At 37.9% G+C, this 22,133-nt stretch overlaps 1 protein-coding gene across 1 annotated transcript; it reads left to right on the top strand.

The window, feature by feature from the left end:
• Positions 1–865: 865 nt before the first annotated feature.
• On the top strand, positions 866–20,796 carry LOC124153570 (synaptic vesicle glycoprotein 2C-like). Its single transcript, XM_046526836.1, has 11 exons — positions 866–935; positions 1,244–1,282; positions 1,735–1,896; positions 2,557–2,719; positions 4,397–4,518; positions 4,870–5,114; positions 5,527–5,696; positions 6,847–7,136; positions 9,814–9,973; positions 10,640–10,767; positions 20,497–20,796. The coding sequence occupies exons 1-11, from the start codon at positions 893–895 to the stop codon at positions 20,550–20,552; spliced, it is 1,578 nt and encodes a 525-aa protein (XP_046382792.1). The 5' UTR covers positions 866–892; the 3' UTR covers positions 20,553–20,796.
• Positions 20,797–22,133: the final 1,337 nt, after the last annotated feature.

The following is a 22,133-nucleotide window of genomic DNA, read 5'->3' as shown; positions in this document are numbered from 1 at the left end:
AAGGACTAACGTAAAGAAATTCTCGTACCTTAACAGGACGATTACGGAATGGAATAGACTCCCTGCAGAACTGTTTAAGCCCTACCCTAACAACGTAAGGATTTTCAAAAAGAGGTGTAGAGGATTAATATTGGAAAATTAATATCACTGAATTTTAATACTTTCTAGTTTCATTTTGGTAATGTATTTCTCATTTGCTATATTTTTGTTTTTCTTTTTATTTTGTATAACCTGTTACCACCTGGCAAATAGCCAACTTGTAACTTGTACTATATAATAATAATAATAATTGGAATAACTTGGAGTAATGAAGAAGTAACAATGAAATGAAGATTATCATAAGGATATCCATTTCCATACGAAGAATTTTATTCCTATTTTTAAATTTGTAAGACCATATGTAAGGTTTTCTGCAACTTTTTCTTTAACCGGAAACCGCTTTTCCCAAATGTAAGTATAAAAAAATGAATAAATAATTGATACATACGTTCCTGAAGTATGCTCGATTATTATGTACTTCACCAAGAATACTTCGCCTCCGCATTGCCCTGTTATTAAATTTTAGCGATAGCTTTAGCGGATAATGAGCGACATATTTCAAAGAGACGATTAAGACACCAATTACAAAAATTAGGGATTGAAGGTAATTGAGAATCATGAGTCGTTGCCCTATTAGTAAGCTACTGAACGAGCTTCCAAGAGCAGACCCATATGTCAATGACACACTGCATGCAGCACTGGGTTTAACTTCCAGCAAACTAAGGAACTTCAAACAATTTCGTCAGTGGCCGTATTTCTCGATGAGATAATAGGTGTAAAGACATAAAACAATCGTACACTGGGTGAGGGGTCTAGGTGTGAAGATTCAAGTCTAATTTGTAGTTTTGGTACGATGAAGACAAAAACTCTTCTGGAACACGGGAGCTTTGAATCAGGTGATTAAAATTCACAAGATTTGGAACTAGAAACAAAAAAACATATGTAATCGTTTCCCTCATTCTTCCTAATGGAAACAGAAATTAGTGACAATGGCGAAACAGCGTAATCGAAATGTGATTCCCGGTATAGCTGTATTTAACAGTTATTATAAAACATATAATTATTGCTTCTCAATAATTCATTTATTTATGAAAGGAATTTAAAAACTGTTTTTATAATGAAAGAAGTTTACTTTACTCCATAATACTATACACATTCTTTATGAGTATTTCATCTAACGCTCTATAAAAAATATTTTTTATAGATAATATGGCCGATTATGAGACAGCTATCAACATTGCAGGTAAGTGAGAAAAAGAGCAATTCATTTAGTTACCTACATGACAGCAAAATATTTTCATTATAGAGACTGAAGTTCGTAGACATGGAACTAAAAGAGTATTGCCCGAACAAAAATTTCTCATCCAAGAACTTGGAATTTATTTTAAAAATTTCCCCTCCCTTTCCATATATCGCTCATTACTCGCATCGTCAGGAATTGGGTAAAATCTACGCAATAATGGTAAATGAATAAATAGTTATTATTTTGAAATATTTTAGCTAAATTTACATGTGTCATTAATATTTTTTTAAAACACCTCTCACCAAAGTGACCGGTTTCCAATGCACTTGGTACAAAGATGAGGTAAATGCTGCACTCCAAGCACCATAAGCTGTGTAGATACGGTTTTTCTGAACCAATTTTTGTGGCGAGCAGTTTAGTAATAATAGCTTTAATATATTTCTCTCTTCCAGGTCAAGGTAGATTCCAACTTCAAATGCTGCTCCTGGTTGGCCTGATCGACATAGCAACCGTTTTTGAAGCATTCAGCATCACCTATTTGCTTCCATCTGCAGAATGCGATCTCCGGATGAGTTCTTACGATAAGACTATCCTTAATTCAGCGCCTTTCATTGGTGGGTATCGCTGAAAATTATTACTAACACTATCTTGTGATGGCCATAGTAAATTGATGCAGAACATTTATATTGTCTAGTATCAAGTAGGACCAAGCACATAATTGGTAAAGCGATCCTGTATTCAAGCATAGAATAGAATATTCTTACGCCATGTTTACAATTGCTTATTACATGCTTACAATACAAAATGTCAGGCTTAAGTTCCTTAAACCTTCAGGATTTGTTTGTCATTTACATTTGGAAGACTTCTTCTCCTCGGAACAGAGGTTTCGTTATAACGTAAGCAACGCAATCAAGATTAAATTTCATTGTTATTGCTCTAAAGAATAAAATAAAAATGATTCCATCTAAACATGCATTTATTTCAATATTAATTATTTACAATCCGGTCAACCTATTGAGAAAGGACGAATAAATTATTTAATCACCCTATTTGAATCGGTTGAACACCATTAATAATGAAATATATACACATCAGATATGCTAATGAGAGATTTTAAGTTCCTATATACTTAGTGCAAGACATGAGCTGGTACAAACACTATTTTCATTATTTTTATCAAGTAATATTTTTTTACTTTTCGGTTTCGCAAGGAAATTTTCTAATGCAGTTTTCAGGCCTATCATACTTCTTATTTATTGCATCTGTCATGCCAGGTACTCTCTTTGGAGCCTGCATCTGGGGGAAAATGGCTGATTCATGGGGTCGCAGGTCGGCCATCTTGTTTGCCATCACTACAGATGCAGTTGCTGCTATTCTTTCAAGCTTAATGCAAACATTCTGGCCATTTATTTTCTTCCGATTTATCACCGGATTGACGTAAGTATCTATTGCAGCCACAAATATTTTTTCACAGAAAAAATATCATACGAGCAAGGGAAAATTGCAGAACAATAATGACAATTTTTAAACGACCCTCAACTTCAAACAATGGCTTCCAAAACTGAAATAAATCTTTGCATCAGAGGATGCATTCGAACTGCTCTAAAAATAGTATGGATCATAATGGCAGCAATTGCTACCACATACCGTTGAAACCAAGTGATCTGAGATCATTAATATCAGAGGTATTTTGCAATATTCGCTTCAAACAATATGCTTAAATGCCAAAGTATGAATAAAGAAAGAACCTTTAATGTTGCCCCTCAATCAATGGAAAATAGCAAAAATTTCTCCTCGACTTTATTCCAAATAGGTATCCATCGAAATGGCCGAGTGTAATGGGCAATCGTCAAACGGGTCATTTTACATTATTTCCTGAAAATTGAAAGCCATCGTTTAGCGGGATCCTAAAATGTTTATTTTCCACGTAAATCAACTGCATTTATAATAACTGGCTGAGACATTGAAGCCGACAGTACAGGCGGAAGCAGAATCTCTCGAAAAAACCTGGCGTCGGGATTCGAGTGCTGTGACGTCATTACATACCAGATAGCTTCATGCGAAACCGCGGTACGGAAAAAGATGTGCCTGAATATTATCTAATTCTATGTCGTAACCAGTTCGAGATAAAAAATTACAGCGTTATGAGATAAAAGTTGCCTTTTTAGCGCATTTTCTCATTGATGGAAAAAAAGCGCTATTGCATTCGGTTTGTCTGTATAATTATACATTTGTCCTCACTTTCACGTCAATTTACAGAACACCATGCAATGCAACATGATTTCGATGGTAGTTCTAGGTTCGGTATGGAATGCCATTTCCAAAAACGTATGATTATGCCCAGATGTTGAATCTACGACCTTAGTCTGAAGCTTTGTTTGATTAAGGCCGCTATACACGGTGAATGTGCATGCGTATGACCATGCCATCATTCACGGGATCATGCGAGCAAAAATAGAGCATGTTCCAATTTTCATTGCATGGTCATGCGCATGACGGTTCATTCGCTTTTTTTTACATTATGCACGGCGAATGATTCGCATGATCATTCGCCTTGTATAGCGGACTTCAGACGCGATGAATTTTTTTTGCGATTTTTCGAATTTTGAAAAATAACTTCAATAAGTTTGATTTTGGTGTTAGGCATAAGTTTTTTTTAGTTAATTTTAGCACTATAACTGAGTATAATTTTAGCGTGGTGAACTAATCGCAGTTTGATATACAAATCGCAGTAAAACCTGATCTATACATGAGAAAATACGCTGTATGTCAGTCACTGAAGTGATTACTGATCTATCCTCTATCTCATCCTGTAATGTAAATTTAATTTGGATTTCCTTCCTTAGAATAAGACAATCTAAGGAGTTAACTTTCCCCGTTCCTCCGAAACTCCCCCTCCAGCATCTTCATTAGAGTCGCCATTGTGTGAAATAGTTGCAGTACTTTATCGGTGGTAACATGTACTTAAATGACCTTTCTAGTAGTACTGACCACTTATGTCATCAAGATTTCAATTTCGCAAAGGTACAACTTTAGGCACATTAAAATAACTCTTTTCTCGTTTCCTCACGAAGCATTTGACATCTTTTATTGGACCATCATGTTCGGTGACAGAATAATAGCGGCCCAGCCAGTCGGCTTCCCTTACCTGGCGGAATTCCACTCCTCAATGTATCGAAGCAGGGCGGTCGTCTGGTTGGAGATTTTTGCATCCTTTGGAAGCATATGTGTCCCTGGTGAGTACAAAGATCCACGGGAATGCACGGTGATACATACATACCTTGCACAATTGTACCGATCAGTGAAATATTTAATTGAAAAAATCCCGGATTGTATTCCAAACGCACTCAATTGAATTATACGCCAAGCTGAGTTACGCCACACCAACTTGTGGACACCTTACTCTTGGTTTCAACACTGACGTAGTGCAAAATTTGTCCAAGTTACGCTGATACACTATGCACAGGGCCAAGTAATTCATCAATTAATGTCCTGGGATGTTGAAAGCTTTAGGTAGCCGTAAGACTTAGGCGTGGCCTTAGAAAGAGGAAGGGGTTAAATGGAAATGGTGCATTTATTATTTGCAGTGGTGGCCTGGGCCATCATCCCTCGACCCTGGTTCCTCGGATCCACCGAGATCGGATTTCGTTACAACTCCTGGAGAATGTTCATCGCGTTCTCGGCACTGCCTTCCATGATATGTGCCATTGCCACTTATTTCTCTCCGGAATCCCCGGCATACCTCATGTCCAAAGGAAAACATGACGAGGCCTTAGAAGTTTTTAAGAGTATATACAGCACGAACACTGGAAAATCTCCAGATTCATACCCGGTGAGTGTACGAAATGATGGAAGGTATTTTAAGAGAACTCATGCTCCATCCCTTAGAAATAAATCTTTATAAAAAGTTTCATCTAACAATAATGACCCATATTGCAAACCCACGATGCCACAATCTCTGTCATAATTTACTACCAGGCCAAGGAAAGTATCAGTGAAACAAGCAAGGTATAAGTAATAACATGTTAATCGTTACTAAAAATTCCAATGGATATTTTAAACTATCCTTAAACCATAATGCTTTCACATTTCACTGAATGGTTTGAAGTAATATTTACCCAAATGAAATTGAAAGTAATGCAGTCGTATTAAAAATAGGCCTGAAGTCTTATTAAAAACCCCATTAATGTAAAATATTTACCAATGCAATCCAAGGGTATCTATTTCATACTGTTTTTCCATAGGTAAATCGGCTGGAAATGAATATCTCATTGGAGGAGAAAGTTAACGAGGATGAAGATAATGGGAAATCGAGCGTGAGGACGATGATTTTGCAAATAATTCACTTATTCCGACCTCCTCTTCTAAAGAATACAATCATTGGCCTCACAAGTTTATTCTCCCTTCAACTCGGGTAAGTTACAACCTAGTAGAGGATTACGGATATGGGAGGAAACTGCATCTCTGAAACTAGCATCAGCTACCGTTTTTATGTGGTATTCCCACACCTTTAAATGTCATTACATCACTGACGCCATCGTTATTTTTTTGTCTAAAAACTTTTGAACTTCTAAGCTTCACAGGATGAAATTGTGGACATCATAAAAAACATGGGGATTGAGCCTAAAGATGAAGAGGGGCTCAAGAGCACCTTAATGGCAGCAGCCAGTACGTTCTTAACTTATATACTGCATCTCATTCCTACATTTTCAGCTTGTTATTTGAATAATTGGTTGATAGCAAAAACGACTTAGATATTCTCAACATCAGTTCACAGGCTCAGGAATTTTCTTCGACAAAATTAGCGCAAAGATATAAATATTTACTATTTTCTTTGTAAGGGTTACATTTCTCTCAGTAGTTGAACTGAGGGCTGATCAAAATTGCGCAAAAATAACTTAATTCGATTATTATTATTGCTATGAAAAGCCACACAGGGATTGGCGTCCAAAAATTGGCGAATTCCCGGGATGAATTTTTTTGTGAGGAGCAACGGCGTAGATTGGCGTGGTCAAGGGAGGCTTTTTTTTAGAGGCGGCACTAGGGGATTGGGGGCGCCAAACTCTAGGGCCGGCCCAATCCTAATTTTTAAAATAAAAATAATCGAAGGGCAGACTGAACGGAGAAGAAAATTAAGACATGCTTGTTATAAATTGTGCGATAGATACTAGCATTAAACTTTTAGAGTTATATATTCCTTCCAGTTATGAAATAATAGAATGGTAAATTCATCATTTTGAAAATTTTTACTTAACGGAATGAATACATATTACGATATCAAATTATTGAAGTGCATTAATATCAGTTATTGGAGTCGACACAATACCTACTAGATTTTACTGTGGGCCTCTACTTTCCTTCCATGGTAAATTGTGCTTGTATTTTGTTTTTAATCACTTTTCAGCTTTTACGCACAGAGATGCTTCAAACTTTCCATGAATGTCGCAATATTTACTTCCTGATTTACGACACTTATGGGCGCGGCTGTGATCTCATTGTATTATATTACCATGCAAGAACAGCTAAGAACATGCCTATGCAGGGGTAACTCATTTTATTCGCAGGTACTTCGGATTTGGGATGTGGTTTCCTGAGTTGTTCAACAGATTCGAGGAGTTTCAGGAGAAACATCCGAATTTGACGGCGTCCGTGTGCGAGGTTTCCAACATGATGGTGGATAAACCACAGTGGATGATCGACTGGGAGAGTGGCACCAACGCCACCATTGACTGCTCGGAGGACACGATTCAACCAAAGGTTTTCGTCAACACCTTTTCCATTGGAATCACATGTATCCTTTTTGCCTTCTTCACGGGAACATTTGTGGAGAGAATCGGGCGCAAAAGAGTTATCGGTAAGCGCATATGCTTAGCTAATTATCGTACGAGAAATGTAATACCCTTTGACTGCGCAGAGTAAATTAATAAATCTGAGTAAACAGTTTGTCAGGGCTCTTTCCCTAAATGACCATTTTGTATCCTGAAAACAATTTCATGGGGCAGACAGAAGTTTTTGCGTTTAGTACTAGAATTGTTTTTAATGAAGAGTTCATGATCACTTATTAAATATAAGGGACGCTATGTTCGACCCACGGCTTGAAAAAACACGCATATTCATTTTATTGGGTAGGCAGCAGAAAATATTTCGCACCTTCAGATGTTTAATTAATACTAGCATTTTGTCAAAAAGTTTTAAATTGTCTTGATAAAATTTTAAATTGGATAGCCCTAGCCTATCGATATCAGGAACAGGTGAGAGCCGACCAGACTGTTGATACAAGCGGCAGAGGCACCGAAGTGAAAGAGATACTGGAGCGTTACCTCCCACATAAAACAATAAAGAGCGCCCACACTACAAAAAAACACTTGGCCAACTCTTTTCATAAAAAGGAGATGAAAATAAATGCCCCGAATTCCATAAAATAGTTGTGAATCACTCATCATCATCATTAGTCAACAATCCTAAGATTGGTTTGACGCAGCTCTCCATTTCTCTCTCCTATCCGCTAATCTTTTCATTGCTACATATTTATTCTCTTTTACATCCTTTATAACCTGTCCGATATAACTCATTCGGGGCCGTCCCTTGCCCTTTTTTCCTTCCACTTGTCCTTCAACGATTGTCTTCATCAGACCATCGTGCCTCAAAATGTGGCCAACTAAGTTGTCCCTTCTTCTGCTTAATGTTTTTAGGAGGCTTCTCTTTTCTCCTACTCTCCTTAGCACTTCATGGTTACTCACACGGTCAATCCATTTTATCTTCATCATTCTTCGGTAGCACCACATTTCGAATGCTTCCACTCTTGACTTCTCTGCTGCTGTCAACGTCCAAGCCTCGCTTCCATAGAGAAACATACTCCATATGTAGCATCTGATGAATTGTTTCCTTACTTCTATGCTGGTATTTTCAGCTGTAAGAAGATTCTTCTTTTTGTAGAAAGCCCTCTTCGCCTATTCTACTGTGTATTTCTTTCTTGCTCCGTCCATCGCTGGTAATTCGGCTTCCCAGGTAAGAGAACTCGTTCACCTCTTCAAGCTTATGCTTTCCTAGGTTGATGTTTGTTTTAGCCTCCTCTCTTTTACTGCAAACTAATATCTTAGTCTTCTTTTTGTTAATTTCCAGCTGATATCTGGCCATTGTCATTTCCATGTTTGTCAACGTACAATTTTTAAAATCGTAAAATATTTCGACACTGGTTTTTAACGACTGCTTTTTAACGAGAGAATTCATCGAAGGAGATATCCTTCGATGAATTAATTCTTGATTCTTCGATGAATTCTTCGATGATCCTTTCCTTCGAAGAGAGAAAGAGAAGCAAGTTTTCTCGTTGTGATTCGACAGCTCGAATTACAACTAGAAAATTTGCTTCTTTTTGGCTCTCTTCTTCAATCCGCTAAAGTCATTTAGAAGCCTGCAAGGATATTTGAAACGCGTAAAGATGGTGAGATACAAATTATGGTATCAAATTTCGTTAATTAATGTTAAGGATGAAGAGAAAACCTAAAAGATCCTGATACAGGGCAAAAAGGATTTAATTCCGCCATTTAGATAGGAATTTATTTTAATAAAGCGAAATAAATTAAAAGATAGGTTTGATGTTAGGGAATTCCTTAAGTCTGTACGCTGGCGATTGATAGGTGATGCATGTCAAATAATCAACACTTATAGCACGATGCATGAAATATATAAATCTTATTTTCGATGGTATTAATATAAAAGCAACAGACGACGTGAAGTACCTGAGAGTTACGATAACCTCGAAGCTCTCTTGGGGAGCATATATAACGAATATTTGCGGCATAGCCTTGAATAAATTAGGATTCGTCAAGCGTATTGTGGGAAGGTTATCGGATGAGAAAGTAAAAGAAAGGTGCTATTTCGCACTCGTCCGACCGCACCTTGAATATTCAGCGAGCGTATGTAATCCAGTGCAGAAAGACTTAATCAACGAAATGAATAAAATGCAAAGGAAGGCTGCGCCTTTCGTCAAAAACTGCTACGGGCGTACATACAGCATTACCCAGATGTTAAGCGAATTAGGCTGGGAGCCGCTGGAGACTCGCAGGCTACGCGCTAGGCTTAGATTGCTTGAACAATTGTGAATGAATACCTTTAAGAGCGACATGGAGAACATAATATTAGAGCCACACTATATTTCCAGGCCCGATAGAAGCGATTAATTAAGGGAGATGTTTTGCCGTACGGATAGAAATGGGAATTCGTTTTTTCCCCCGAGCCATAAAGAACTTTAATAAACGCTAGTCCCATCTTCGTTAGAGCACTTCATATTTATATGTAAACGGCTGGTGTGCCAACACCTTCTGCCGCAGTCTTTTAGGCAGCTTGCGTGGTAATATGTAGATGTAGATGTAACCAGGAAAATTTGCATGGAACTGACGATTTCAGCTTCATAGAGAGGCTTAAAATATGGATATTTGGAGAAGAAATAACATTTCAGAAATATATCCATTCTGTTAATATTTATCAACGAACCAGACATATGCCTAACTAATTGAAATCTTCCTTTACAGTAATGGCGATGGCACTCACCGCCAGCTGTGGCGCTGGGAGCTATTTCACAAAATCAGCGGCTCAGAATCTTGCACTATCCTGCTTCCTTCAAGCTTCTAATGGAGCCTCATACGCCACTCTAATGTCCGTCATTATCGAGCTATATCCCGCATCGTTGAGGTAATTTTTGAAAATAGAAGTTATTTCGCAATATTTATAAGGCGTTCAATTATTAAATCAAGGCAGAGGACTTTATGGCAACTAATTCAAAGTAAGGCCTCATTATAATGAAATAATTCAACAGTTTAAATAAGTGAGAAGAAATTTTTTTAGTAGAAACATTTTCCAGTGAAAATAATACAACAAAAATATAGTTTGAATAATCCCACGACGATTTTCAGAAGCATAATAATATTAGAATCCTCATTGAAGGAATTTCAATATCTATTAAATCAATACAAGTGGTGAACTTAATTTGCATTAAGTTCTTGAATCTGTTGCATGAATTTACCTGGTTACCTCTTTTTCTTCCAATTTGTGTTAACTTCGCGTTAATCAATCATCTATTGGCCACCTTGGTGATACAAAAATCGTGAGTTTCTGAAATTATGGGAAGGGCAAATTTTTTTCATTGGACTATCTTTCTTGCTTGCCGTACTCAGCTGTGGCGAGATGGATGAAAAACCTGTGATTTTTCCCAGCGGAAAAATGGCTTTCGATGCGATTTCACGCGAAAAACAGCAATTGCCGGGAAAAAGATAGGTTACATGGCTCTCGCAACTGCTGTCTCGGAAACATGAACTTGATTTGGATTTAAGTTTGCTAATTTATATTTTCGTGGTACAGGGGTCTGGCCTCCACGATTATAATGAGCATCAGCAACATTGGATCCGTAGTTGGGAGTCTACTGTTTGGATTGCTTTTGGATGTTGACTGCGCATACCCTGTCTTCATTACCGCTGGAGTCATAGGAGGTGAGAAGTTTTTAGCATTTCTTCCTTATTTTTACAGGAAATAATTTGAATTCAGAGCAGTGCGAAATTGACAACTCATGCACCATAGCGAATGAAAATTCAACGTGTTTTTATACTGAAGACAAAATGTATCTCTAGAAAGAAGTACATCATGAAAACTGGAGTGGCAAACCCTCAATGTAAGATTTCCCTAGCCTTGTTTTTTTGTTTAATAGAATAAGTACAAGCATTAGGGAAATATATAGCCTATCGTAAACACTGCGTCATGCTATTGCCAAACAAAGTGTAAAAAGGATAAAATAAAAGATAATATTGGGTATGGAGCAGTAGATAGAGATAAGACGAAATAGAAGACAAATAAAGGTAAGGTAGGTACATGAAATATATACATTTGAAAGGCGCTCGAAAATATTTCGAATACAGATAACGTAATCAGGGCGAGCAAACTAGGCACGTATTGACAGTCTTAAAATTGGCAAGGCGATTCGACGAGAAGGAATTAATCCAGCAAAGTGACGAGGATCTTTATCAATGACCAATACTTAGTGCTTAGGAGCATCCAATGCTTCATCATAATGGCTCTGAAGTAGATGCATTTTCCTTAATGGGTTCTTAAGCGAGGAAGAGGCTCCCAGCAGTTATTCACGGCTTCACTGATTTTATCCTCACAAAATCCAATTTCTGAGGGGAAAAATATTTAAATTATTCTTCCGTTAAAATATGGCCATAAAGTGCTATACTTGTAATATTCTTGCCCTAAAACACGTAACATACAAGGTGACGACTAAAATCTTCGTTTGACATATTTTTATGCAATGATTAGAGCAGGTTATATAATAGTCATAGGTCTTACGTTCAAATCTCACCCATTTAGTTTTTCCTTAATTCATTTTTAAAATTTTTATTCTTAAGTATGGCTTAATTTTTTTTACAAACTTAGAATATAATTTTTAATAAACGTACAATTGAAAAATTATGTTAAGGAATTCCTGCAGAACGCTCAATGGAATTCTGAAGAATTCTCCAGACTCTGCAAGGAATTCTGTAGAAATGCCTTAAAAGCGTTTCAATGTTTTTAAGACCTTCCGAACAAAATATAATGGAATCCTTTAGAAAAACTTTTAAGGAATTTCAACGTTATTTTCTCTTAGGGCTGTAACGACTTTTTACGCATTATTTCCCACTTATAAGTTCATTCAATTGTTTAAAAATGAACTACGCAGTAATTTATATTCTGCCCTGTAAGCTTATGTGTTAGAGTAGCATGGCAATGTTTTTTCAACCGAATTGTGATTTTTTTTGCTTCAATCCATGAATATCACAAAATAAAACGCGCGCGCGAAGTGTCGCATAAATTTGTACGTTTTCAGTAGAAAAACTCCAACTACCTCAACGTGATAAAACTTCACCTAGGATCCGGCGAAACTCGTAGCCTCGACGATCGGTCGTCTTATATATATCCTCCAAGGTTGTGAACGTGATGTGTTCCACGGCGGGATCGCCAAATATCCTTTCCAGACCATAATGTAGGAAGGCTTGTCGGAGATCTCTAGCGACGGGCTGTCCGGTTATGGTTATGTAACTGTTTTTTTTTTTTGCCCCTAAGCGGACGGGCAGCTCGGCAGGCGCTCCAAGTCGTCCGCGACGACGGCGACGACCCTGAATCCACAGCTGGGCATGATCCAGCCCGCTTGGGTTAGGTTAGAGGGTAGGGGAAGGTCCGCTTGCTTCTTCGCTTCGATCAGAGACGGCTCTCGTCCATTCCGGCGATGTGTTGTATTGCACAGGTCAGTCTCCACCACTCCCGCCCTTCCTCCGAACACATGAGCCATCCCGACCATCAAGGTCGAGCGTCCAAGGCATGTCGGAGCTTGTGTACCGCAATAGCGCTAGAAGGACGGAGGCTGTACTAGAAGGACCTTTGACGAATAGTAATTGTTTTACATATATCGTTGTTTATGTTAAATATATGATAACTTCATTAAACATAACCTTTTTCTCAACTTATCTATAAAACTGAGTATATTTTTACAGATCATTTTACAATAAGAAATTAAAATGAACAGTTCGGTGTGGCAGATATATGCTGCTTAATTTTCATTCTAAATGTAATAAGGAATATTAAATGCATAAATGTGCTAACTAAAACATCAAAATGGCCAGACGTAATGTAGTTTGGTGATTTGATGAATAAAACACGCGATAACGTTACAAATAAAATAGAAACGCTTAACCAGTCATTTTGACGAGTGTCTTTTAAGATAGATGCGGTATAACTCCATTTCTATGCGAAAAAAAAACAAAATTATATTTTAGTAGAATGCGAGGCATAAAAAATAAATAAAAGTCAGAAAAATTAAGACGACAGAAAAAAATTCTAGGCAATAAAATAAGGTAAGTGGAGGTTACTCGTCAAAATGACGGGAATTACGAGTCTGGTCCTTCCAGCGTTTAAGTTCTTCATCCGGTCCATACTCGCCAAGAGAGCCAGGCCGGCGATCTCGCTCCGCTCACGAGGAGTTGCACAACCTGATGCGCGTGCGAGCTTGAATTTAAAAATCCATCGCGAAAAGCCGCGTAATGGATGAACGCCCCTATGAAAAAATTGTATAAACCTGTTTCAAAATTTTATACAATTTATACAATTGCCATGGTAATTGTATAAATTGTATAAAATTTTGAAACAGGTTTATACAATTTTTTCATTGGGGCGCGTACGAAAATGCATTGCCTGAAGGTGACAAAATAGCCCCTCGTCTAATTAAAGAATGTCTACACGCCCAATTTATAAAAAAAAACCCGGCAGTTTGAAGAGATGCCATTTCGTGCCCCGAATACAGCTAAAAGACTTGCGTTGAGGGTTAATTACAAAGTATTAATAATATCAAATGTCTTTTATTTATACTGAAAATTCAACTTTAATTTTGTATTTTTCTTTACCAAAATGTTTTCGATGTCACTGCGTCAGCCCCAGAGTAGAGACTGAGCAATGAAAACACTAAATTAAAAATACATCCGGAGGAAATGCACGACAAAATCGGTTTTTTTCCCGAAACTCGAGAGAAAGTGCACAGCAAGTGGGGTTTTATCTAATTCAAGAAGTAAAATGGGCCTAAGTGATGAAAGATAAGTTGAAATAACCAGTGTTGGATCATCAAGAAGTCAAAGTAAGCAGTTGCCGATGTGGCCTGAAGGTTTGGAGGAGCCCAAAGAGTTCTAACCTTTCTTTCATGATGGTAAATATAGTCATGTTTAAGAACTTACCCTCGTAACGCGGCATGCGGGAAGTCGACCCTGTGCATGTTCGAGCGCATGTTCCTGCAGCCTGTCTAGGTTTTAAAACATGTTGAAAGAAAAATAAATTGTAATCAAAATATGTACTCTGAAAGTTCATGTGCGATAAATTGGAAGCCTTAAATGGTGCGCTTATAAATTAAGCTTGAATTTACACCAAAATATGGAGAAATTTTCAAAAACAATTTAACCAAACGTCAAAATCAGTAAATTATTACGGAGGCGAAACTGTCGTCCACAAAATAAGAATCGACGCGGAATGAACCCGGAAAACTATTACCGTCAAAATTAGTGTTGGCAAAACACTGTAAATTGATTTCGATGTAGCGAAATTGCAATGGTGGAACTACAGACTCAGTGGCGCCGACTCCATTGGGCTTGAGGGGGCCCGAGCCCCCTCAAAAATCCGTTATGGGTGTGAGGAAAAATGTGTCAGGCTTGTCGATTTTCCCCGGAGTGTCCGAATATTGAGATTCGATTAATCAAGGTCCTAATGTTGATCATATGACTCTTCTAAAATGCTTAAAAAACTTAAAACTCACTACTTATAAAATTTCCCGGGGCAAGATCCCCGGTTTGAGCCCCCCCAATATTTTTTGTAAGTTGGCGTCCCTGACTTCAGTGGTTGGATTTCATCAAAATATCTAAATCCCAAGGCAAACACAACGCCCCAAGTATTGCTTAAGACGGTAATCTTCGGGCGGCTATAGGAATCGACTCGTCAACAATCCACCGATCACATCCCCATTTGCCGCACCTCCACGCCCCCCACCCTCATCCTCCGCTCGGAAAAAATTTGGGCGGCAGTAGTTCTCCTTGGTAACTCTTCCTTTTCGTCGGCTGGTAAGAGTTTAATTCCACGGTTATCCAGTAGGTGGCACCCAACCACACGACTGCTAGGTCTGCGCTCTTCCAGCTAATTACACCATGTCACGCATTTTTCATGCGATGTTTCAACACTTCTTGATGCCCCTCTCCCTTACAAAACAATCTCAGACACAACCCCAAGAGGTCGCAACGTTGGACGACATGTACTTTAGCAAGACACAATACGATTATTATCCTCATCGGCCTTCCAGCTATCCTTCGCTAACTCAGTAATTCATCCCGTAACCAAGGTTTGTTTGGACACTGCCCAATGGTCAGGTGAGAGTAGAGCCTATAAGCTAAGCCGCAGGCGTGAGATTCGCTAAATTACTTAGCTGAATTAGCATATTAAACAGGATAAAATCGGTCACCAAAAGCGATGAATTTTTGGTAATCATCGGATGTGATATATTTTTGTATGAGGATCTATTTTGTAAATAAATCAAGAGATCAGTTGATTCGCGGTTGCTCCAGGAGCTCGACAGAGTCACATTAGGGTAATTTCCTTCATCGAAGAAAACGAAAGGCAATGATTGCGATTCGTTACCCAACATTAGTGTAGTCATAATATACAAATTATTTGGTTTTAGAAATTACAGTTCAGACGAATGGCAATGGTCAATTTTAACCTCATTTGAAAAAGGCCAGATTGGCGGGCAAGCGATGCCACTCCACGCGACGTCTCAGGGACCTAGATTCTATACGAGTAGATAGGAGTTTTACATCGCCTGAGCTTACCAATGCACGCATGAGGCACAGAACTCAGGGAAAAATTTCTTAATAATCACCTATTAAAACTGCCTACGGTCGGAAAGTTTCCCTCGTTTGATAAGGTATTAATAATCCTTATTTAAGCCAAGCGCTACCTGCTAGCTGGGTACTCTACGCTACCGCAATGCTCGGCAGTAAGCAGCCTGCATCGTAGCGGCGTTCATAGCATCGCACCCAGGTGGTCTCACACAGCAACAGCCAGACGTCACTCGGGCTTTTCCCAGCATTCATACTTAGCCGTCGCGATTTCGCGCGCTTTAAAATTTTCATTTGTCATCATTTGTCCTTTTCTATTGTTGTGTGTGGGTCACTGTCGGTAGCGTGTTTTTCACAAACCTGAGTAAGTGAGTGCTTGTGCGTGTGTTAGTTTCTAGTTTGTATTTCCGTTAGTGTCTTATTTTGTCCATCACTCCCCGTGTTAACATTATTACCTCTCCCATCCGCCCATCAAAGAGTACGGTCTTGGGAAATTAATTTTCTTTCAACTGTTTAACGGCCGTAGTTCGTTCAATCCCTTATACTTTTTTCATAGTGTCCTCACTAATTTCACGACAAATATATCAACACCTTTACCTCGACTTACTATACTTCCAATCCTTTCAAAATATTGGAACACATTATTTTCCATTCGATAATGGGTCATCTAAACACCAAATATCTGTTATTAAAAGAAAATCACGTATTTGGAATTGGGAGGTCTTGTGAAACTAACCCCATTCTCTACGGGAGCGTAGAAGTGTATGCAAAATTTTATTAGTAAATTCGGAGAAAATGTTTTCTCAGACGACGTGTAAAAAATCTTACGTTTACCGACGTACTATGACGTGATCACGAGAAGAAAGTAAAAGAAATAGACTGCAAAGCAGAGAGATTTAGAACGCCATTCTTCCTTCGTACTATTAAGGATAGCAACGGTGTTTCAATCAACAGAATTATTGGCGTCACTCGCTAGGACGACTCACTGCATGTTTTTTTCTATTTAGTTGAAACTTGCATGGATTCGCCATAGGAATTACTAACCTTTGGCAAGTTATGTCTTTACATGAATGTGTAGAATATTTCTATGAAATTGCGACGTGAAATGCGGCGGTCATCTTGCATGCTGCATGTTGAAGATTGGTCACCCCCTGCCAAACACCCTAGAGGTGGCTCGCATGGTATTTCCAATTCCCAGGTCAGAACAGGGTTTGTCATTCTCGGGCGTCAAGCGCTTTGGGTCCGAGAGGACCTTCACTACCCAGCCCACAGTTGATGGCTGCAGCGTTGCCAAGTCAGAAGGGGATTTTTATCGCAAATTGGACAAAATTCTTAAAAATCATCGTAGAAAGACGATGAGAGTCGTCGTCATCGTCTTTCTACGATGAACATCGACATCGTAGAACGCCCATATTTCTAGAGTTACCAAGAAGACGATAAAGCCAATAAATTGTTGATAGCACTAAAAGAATTGTAAAATGTACTACACGTGGCCCAGATGGGTGGGGGCCCTCCCGGTGTTTTGGGTTCGTCCCTCGCGAGCTCGGACCCTCGGAAAAGGGTCGGATTAGGCTCGGAGTCGAGGTTGAACCCTCATTAGCGGGACTGACCATCGGTCGTCCCCACGAGAGCGACATTGACCTTCATTTTTTATTCAATTGCGAAATATAGATATCGCCATTTAAAAATCTAAAAGCGAGAAATGCGTACTCCAGGAGTAATAATCGATATTTCGATTTAGTCAATAAAAAATAATAGGAAACCACCCTAATAATAAAATTAAATCGAAACTTGAAGCACGTACGCGGTGAAAGGGCTCCATATTGATAATGAAAGAAATTTCGTTTCTTCCACAAGTTTATAAAAATTTCTATTTTATTACCGGTTTCGGCTGTTACACCATTATCAAATACTATCAATTTTTGATAATGGTGTAACAGCCTAAACCGGTAATAAAATAGAAATTTTTATAAACTTGTGGAAGAAACGAAGTTTCTTTCATTATTAACCCTAATAGTCGTCATACTGAAGTAAAAGTAAGGTTTTCCGCCAAACTGAAAAAGATGCGACTAGGAAATGAAGAGCTGCTTCCTTCTCCTCCTGTGTGTTTTTCAGATGCTACGGGTGCCACATTTTCCTCAAGATTTGCAAAAAAATGACATAAGACCCCAAAAGTGCTTTGACCGCACTAACAAACTCCTCAATGCCATTTCACTGGGAGGCTAAATAGTGGCGTTCCATCATGACTATCTCCCATTCGTCCCCGATCTGCACCGCACATTTGAGATTCTGACTCAGCTTACAAGCATTATGATCAGTAACGGATTCAGAAAAAAACGCAAGGGGGGCGCAAAAGATATTTGAGCTGTCCATACTTTTATCGTAATGAAAAAAATCAAGTTACATGCAAAATTTAAGAGTTTTATTTAGACTGATTATAAACCCTAAAAGAGTGTTTCTGAAATATTTAGTGGGCACGGGTTTTTCAAAACTATAAATTTTTTTAGCAATAGTTAATGTGAATCCACCTGATAATAATCCGAGATATTTAGTTCCGAGATTATTGGCTGAAACAATTTATTAAATGCATTTCAAAGTTCCTATCTGTAATATAATTTCCTTACAAGACAATGCTATCTTATGATATAAAAAAGTTACAAGTGGGGTTCTGTAATGTTCGGCAATGCGGGATTCATCGGAGAGGTTCACGGGTTTTACACCGCGTGTGTCCATCTGTGTGGACGGCAGGTGAATCGAGTTCCCAGGGCGGGCTCGCGGGGTTACACCGGGCGAATAAGCCTTCGCTTTTCACTCTTGCACCTCGGGAGGGGAAGGATTGAGGAAGGAAGAAGGATAGGAGGTGCCGCCGCGATGGGAGCCCGACGACGCCTCCAGGGAAAGGATAGGAATGGAAGGTAGGGGATAGGGACTAACCCGCGCCGCCATACAGACGACGCACAGTGGGGCCAAACCCCACTTTAGACGGACAAAAGTCAAAAACTTTTTCTAACAACCCTAAAATATTCATGTATATGTTTTAGAGACCGCTTTAATGAAATCCAATATTAAGTTTTCAATGTTTTCGATTTTTTGATTTTTTTTCAATTTTATTTCTTTCAGAATTTGAAAAGTAACTTGATTAGTTGTAAAAATATATTATATAGAAAAGTTTTAAATGATAAAAATAAAAAAGGTCACGTCAATAATCCTGGTGGTCAGAAAAAATCTGATATAAAATTTGCAAAATTATTTTTGCAATATCTTTGAAAAAACCTTCATGCTAAATAGAAAAATAAAGATTTGCTCTTAAGTTTGCATGTACCATTTTACAATACACAAAGAAAGAAAATACTGCATTGAAGAGGTAGTTTTAACTTTAAAAAATAAAATACAATAGAACATGGTTTATTGTGCGTAGAGAGTGAAAAAGTACTAAATTGCTATTCCGGAATCGAATAAGTACACCTCAGTTGAACGGAAATAACCTTTTCGAGCACTTCATTCACAACAGGGTGGGAGCCTCGGGAATGGCCTCTCTACATTTCAAAAATCTCAGCTCATGAGTAGAAAACTTCACCGCTTGTATCTATGAGTAGAAAAAATAGATAATGTATGCAAATTTCATTTATTACAAAATAATAATATCTTAATGGACACTGTTTATATTATAGTTTACCCGTTGCTATGCGGCCATTACGGCCAGATGGATTCCCTTTCAGCTTGTCATGCATAGCTAATCTTTTATCATAAAACTCTTTTTGCAGCTCGATGGCAGTTGATTTCTTTTGTATTATTTAGCTCATTCTTCAATTAATAATATATCTAAAAATCACGTTACGATTCCGTCCGATTATATAACTTTTCTCTAATTAAATAAAACTTTTCATTGTGAAAAATCAACGACGTTCCATTCATGATAATTAATTTCTCGAGGGCTATTTTCTCCAAAATATAAATAGTAAAAGCAAATTTATATTTTTAATACTTATTCCAACTGATTGAAAGTTAAAAAAATAAAATCAAAGGGACCAGTGTACTGTAATCATAGTTTAAAGTCGACCGTCCATTTAGGCGTCTGCGACTCCAAGACCAGTGCTTCGCTTTTCTCTCACTTTGACTCTTATTTCTACGCGAAGGTGCACACAGACCAACCCGTGAAATACACTGTCATGCAGTTCATACATCCTATTACCCAGCCTTATATTTAAAAAACCCCATTTCAAACTTTCATTTTTGGACTTTTGTCCACTTAAAGTGGGGTTTGGCCCCACTGTGCAACGGGGCCCACTACTGGTGAAACCATGATGCCAAAAAAATTGAAAGTTTATTCTATAATGAGAAAAATCGATCATTCCGTTGGATTGTGTGGACGACAGTTTCGCCTGCATGCAGATGGCTTCTTCAGATCACTGCTTGCCATATGCCTATGATGGAGTGACCTAGAGAAGCCACCCAGTGGCGTAACTATGGGGGGGATGAGGGGATAGATCCCCCCCCAAATCCTCATAGAAATAAATTAATTATTAATGCTATTGTTTAGTTTTGACATGTAATAACTACATCTGCTAAAAGATGAATACATTGTGCCAAAATGATTTAAAATATATTTCCACGCATGTCAATTTTCAAAACTTTTCCCAGACCCCGATGCCCGGTCTGGCCATCCCATTCCCCCCCAGAGCATATTCCCAGTTAGTTAGTGTAAATCCTGTAAACTTCTCCGCTGAAGAATAATAAAGATTCCAGCACTATTAACTTACATCGTACTCTTTGTAAGTTTATGTGTGTTCTTAAAACTAATTCTTTTTCATGTCTCCATAGGATGCGCCATTCTTGTCTTTTTCCTGCCCAACAACAAGAATGCAACGATGTCTTGATGGATCAAAATAAGGTGCTGGCACCTGCTGCAGATGAAAAACGTCTATCGTGTAGAAAATATGAGGACACGACTCCCATCCCATGGGAAATAGGATAACTATTTGTACACAACTACTTAAATTTTCCAACCTCCGAGATTAAGGAAAATGTTGAAATGAATTTCGTACGTGACTGTATGTATCTGTTTATTTGAAAATTTAAAATTTATTTTCCTCCGAATAAAGTTTTTCCATAAAATCTAAATTCCATAAGTATTTACTTTTTTGCATGATTCTTCATAAAATGAATGCATGACTTAATGCATCTTGCAAGATACATTAAGTATCAAGGGAGGATTGTTTGTAAGTAATATACTGTCATTGTAAACATGCTTTTAACAGTTCTTGCAAAGATCTATTCTTTAACAGATATACATATATTCCTCATTATAGCAAAATAGAAGGTAGAGGTTTATCATAAAAATTTATAATTAAGATTTACTGTTGAAAATTTTGGAATACTTGTACGAGACTTTAACAAAGAAATAAAAATCTATACGTCGTCATTCCTGTAGCTAATTATTTCTCATGGCACAATACACGACAAAATTTAACTTGCCTGGAAATTGAAATGTGGGATGTTGAATTTCCCAGGCCCAAGGCCAGACTATTGCAGATGTGCGAGGATACAAGTTGCAAAAATTCATTGACTGAATTCTCTTACGATCAATCACTGATAGCCATGAAGGTGAATTAGGGAACCTTATCCTTTCTAGATTGGTGAGGAAGTTTTTAATCTGCGGAATGTAGCCAACCATTGAAAAAAATTATTACTCAACTTGCCTGTCATATTATTAAGAAGAGTGCCGCTATGCAAGTCATAGAAAAAACCCTAAAAGAGTGTTTCTGAAATATTTTATGGACACTGGTTTTTCAAGCCTGCAAATTTTTTGAACATCAGCTTGTGTGAGTCCGCCAAGCCATGGTCCTGATTGCTCATATAACAACAGTCTTGAGTTATCATTGCATTTATAGGTGTGTTCTGTATTCCTGCTGTTTGTATTCCTATTGAGGGGACCAATGTGCAGGAAAATGTTAGTACAAAAAAATGTCCGTGGTAAAAGTAAAGGGGGGACTATATTCAAACGCGTTTTTTTCCTGAAATTGAAAATTATTTCCTGAAATTGAAGTCTCAAAATTAGGGGGGGGGGGGTATATTCAGAGGGGGACTATATTCGGAGAAATACGGTAATTGCTCCACAACATTCAAGAGCAAAAAATAATAAATAATTTGATTCAAGACAAGGATTTTAAGCAAAGTGAAATACTTTAAATGTGCAAAGATAGATTTTTGCAGAGCACTCACAGGCTTTGTAGTCTGAGGTGATTATATATCCTTATGGAATTTTTGTCAGCACCTAAGTGAGACTATTAATGGGCCATCAGTTGCTCAATTTATTCATAGTGAATCAAATAATAAATATTTCATTACAATTACTTTTTCAGTAGCTACGCTTATACATTGCCTTAAGCAGAATAATTTGCTTTATTATATTGTTCATTTATTATCACTGTAGTGTCAGTTTGTCATAGATCTGAGAG

Source organism: Ischnura elegans, chromosome 1 (genome assembly GCF_921293095.1).
Source record: "Ischnura elegans chromosome 1, ioIscEleg1.1, whole genome shotgun sequence".
NCBI classification, from domain to species: domain Eukaryota; kingdom Metazoa; phylum Arthropoda; class Insecta; order Odonata; family Coenagrionidae; genus Ischnura; species Ischnura elegans.
The sequence above is the reverse complement of the archived record's forward strand: the minus strand, read 5'-3'. Positions and strand labels throughout refer to the sequence as shown.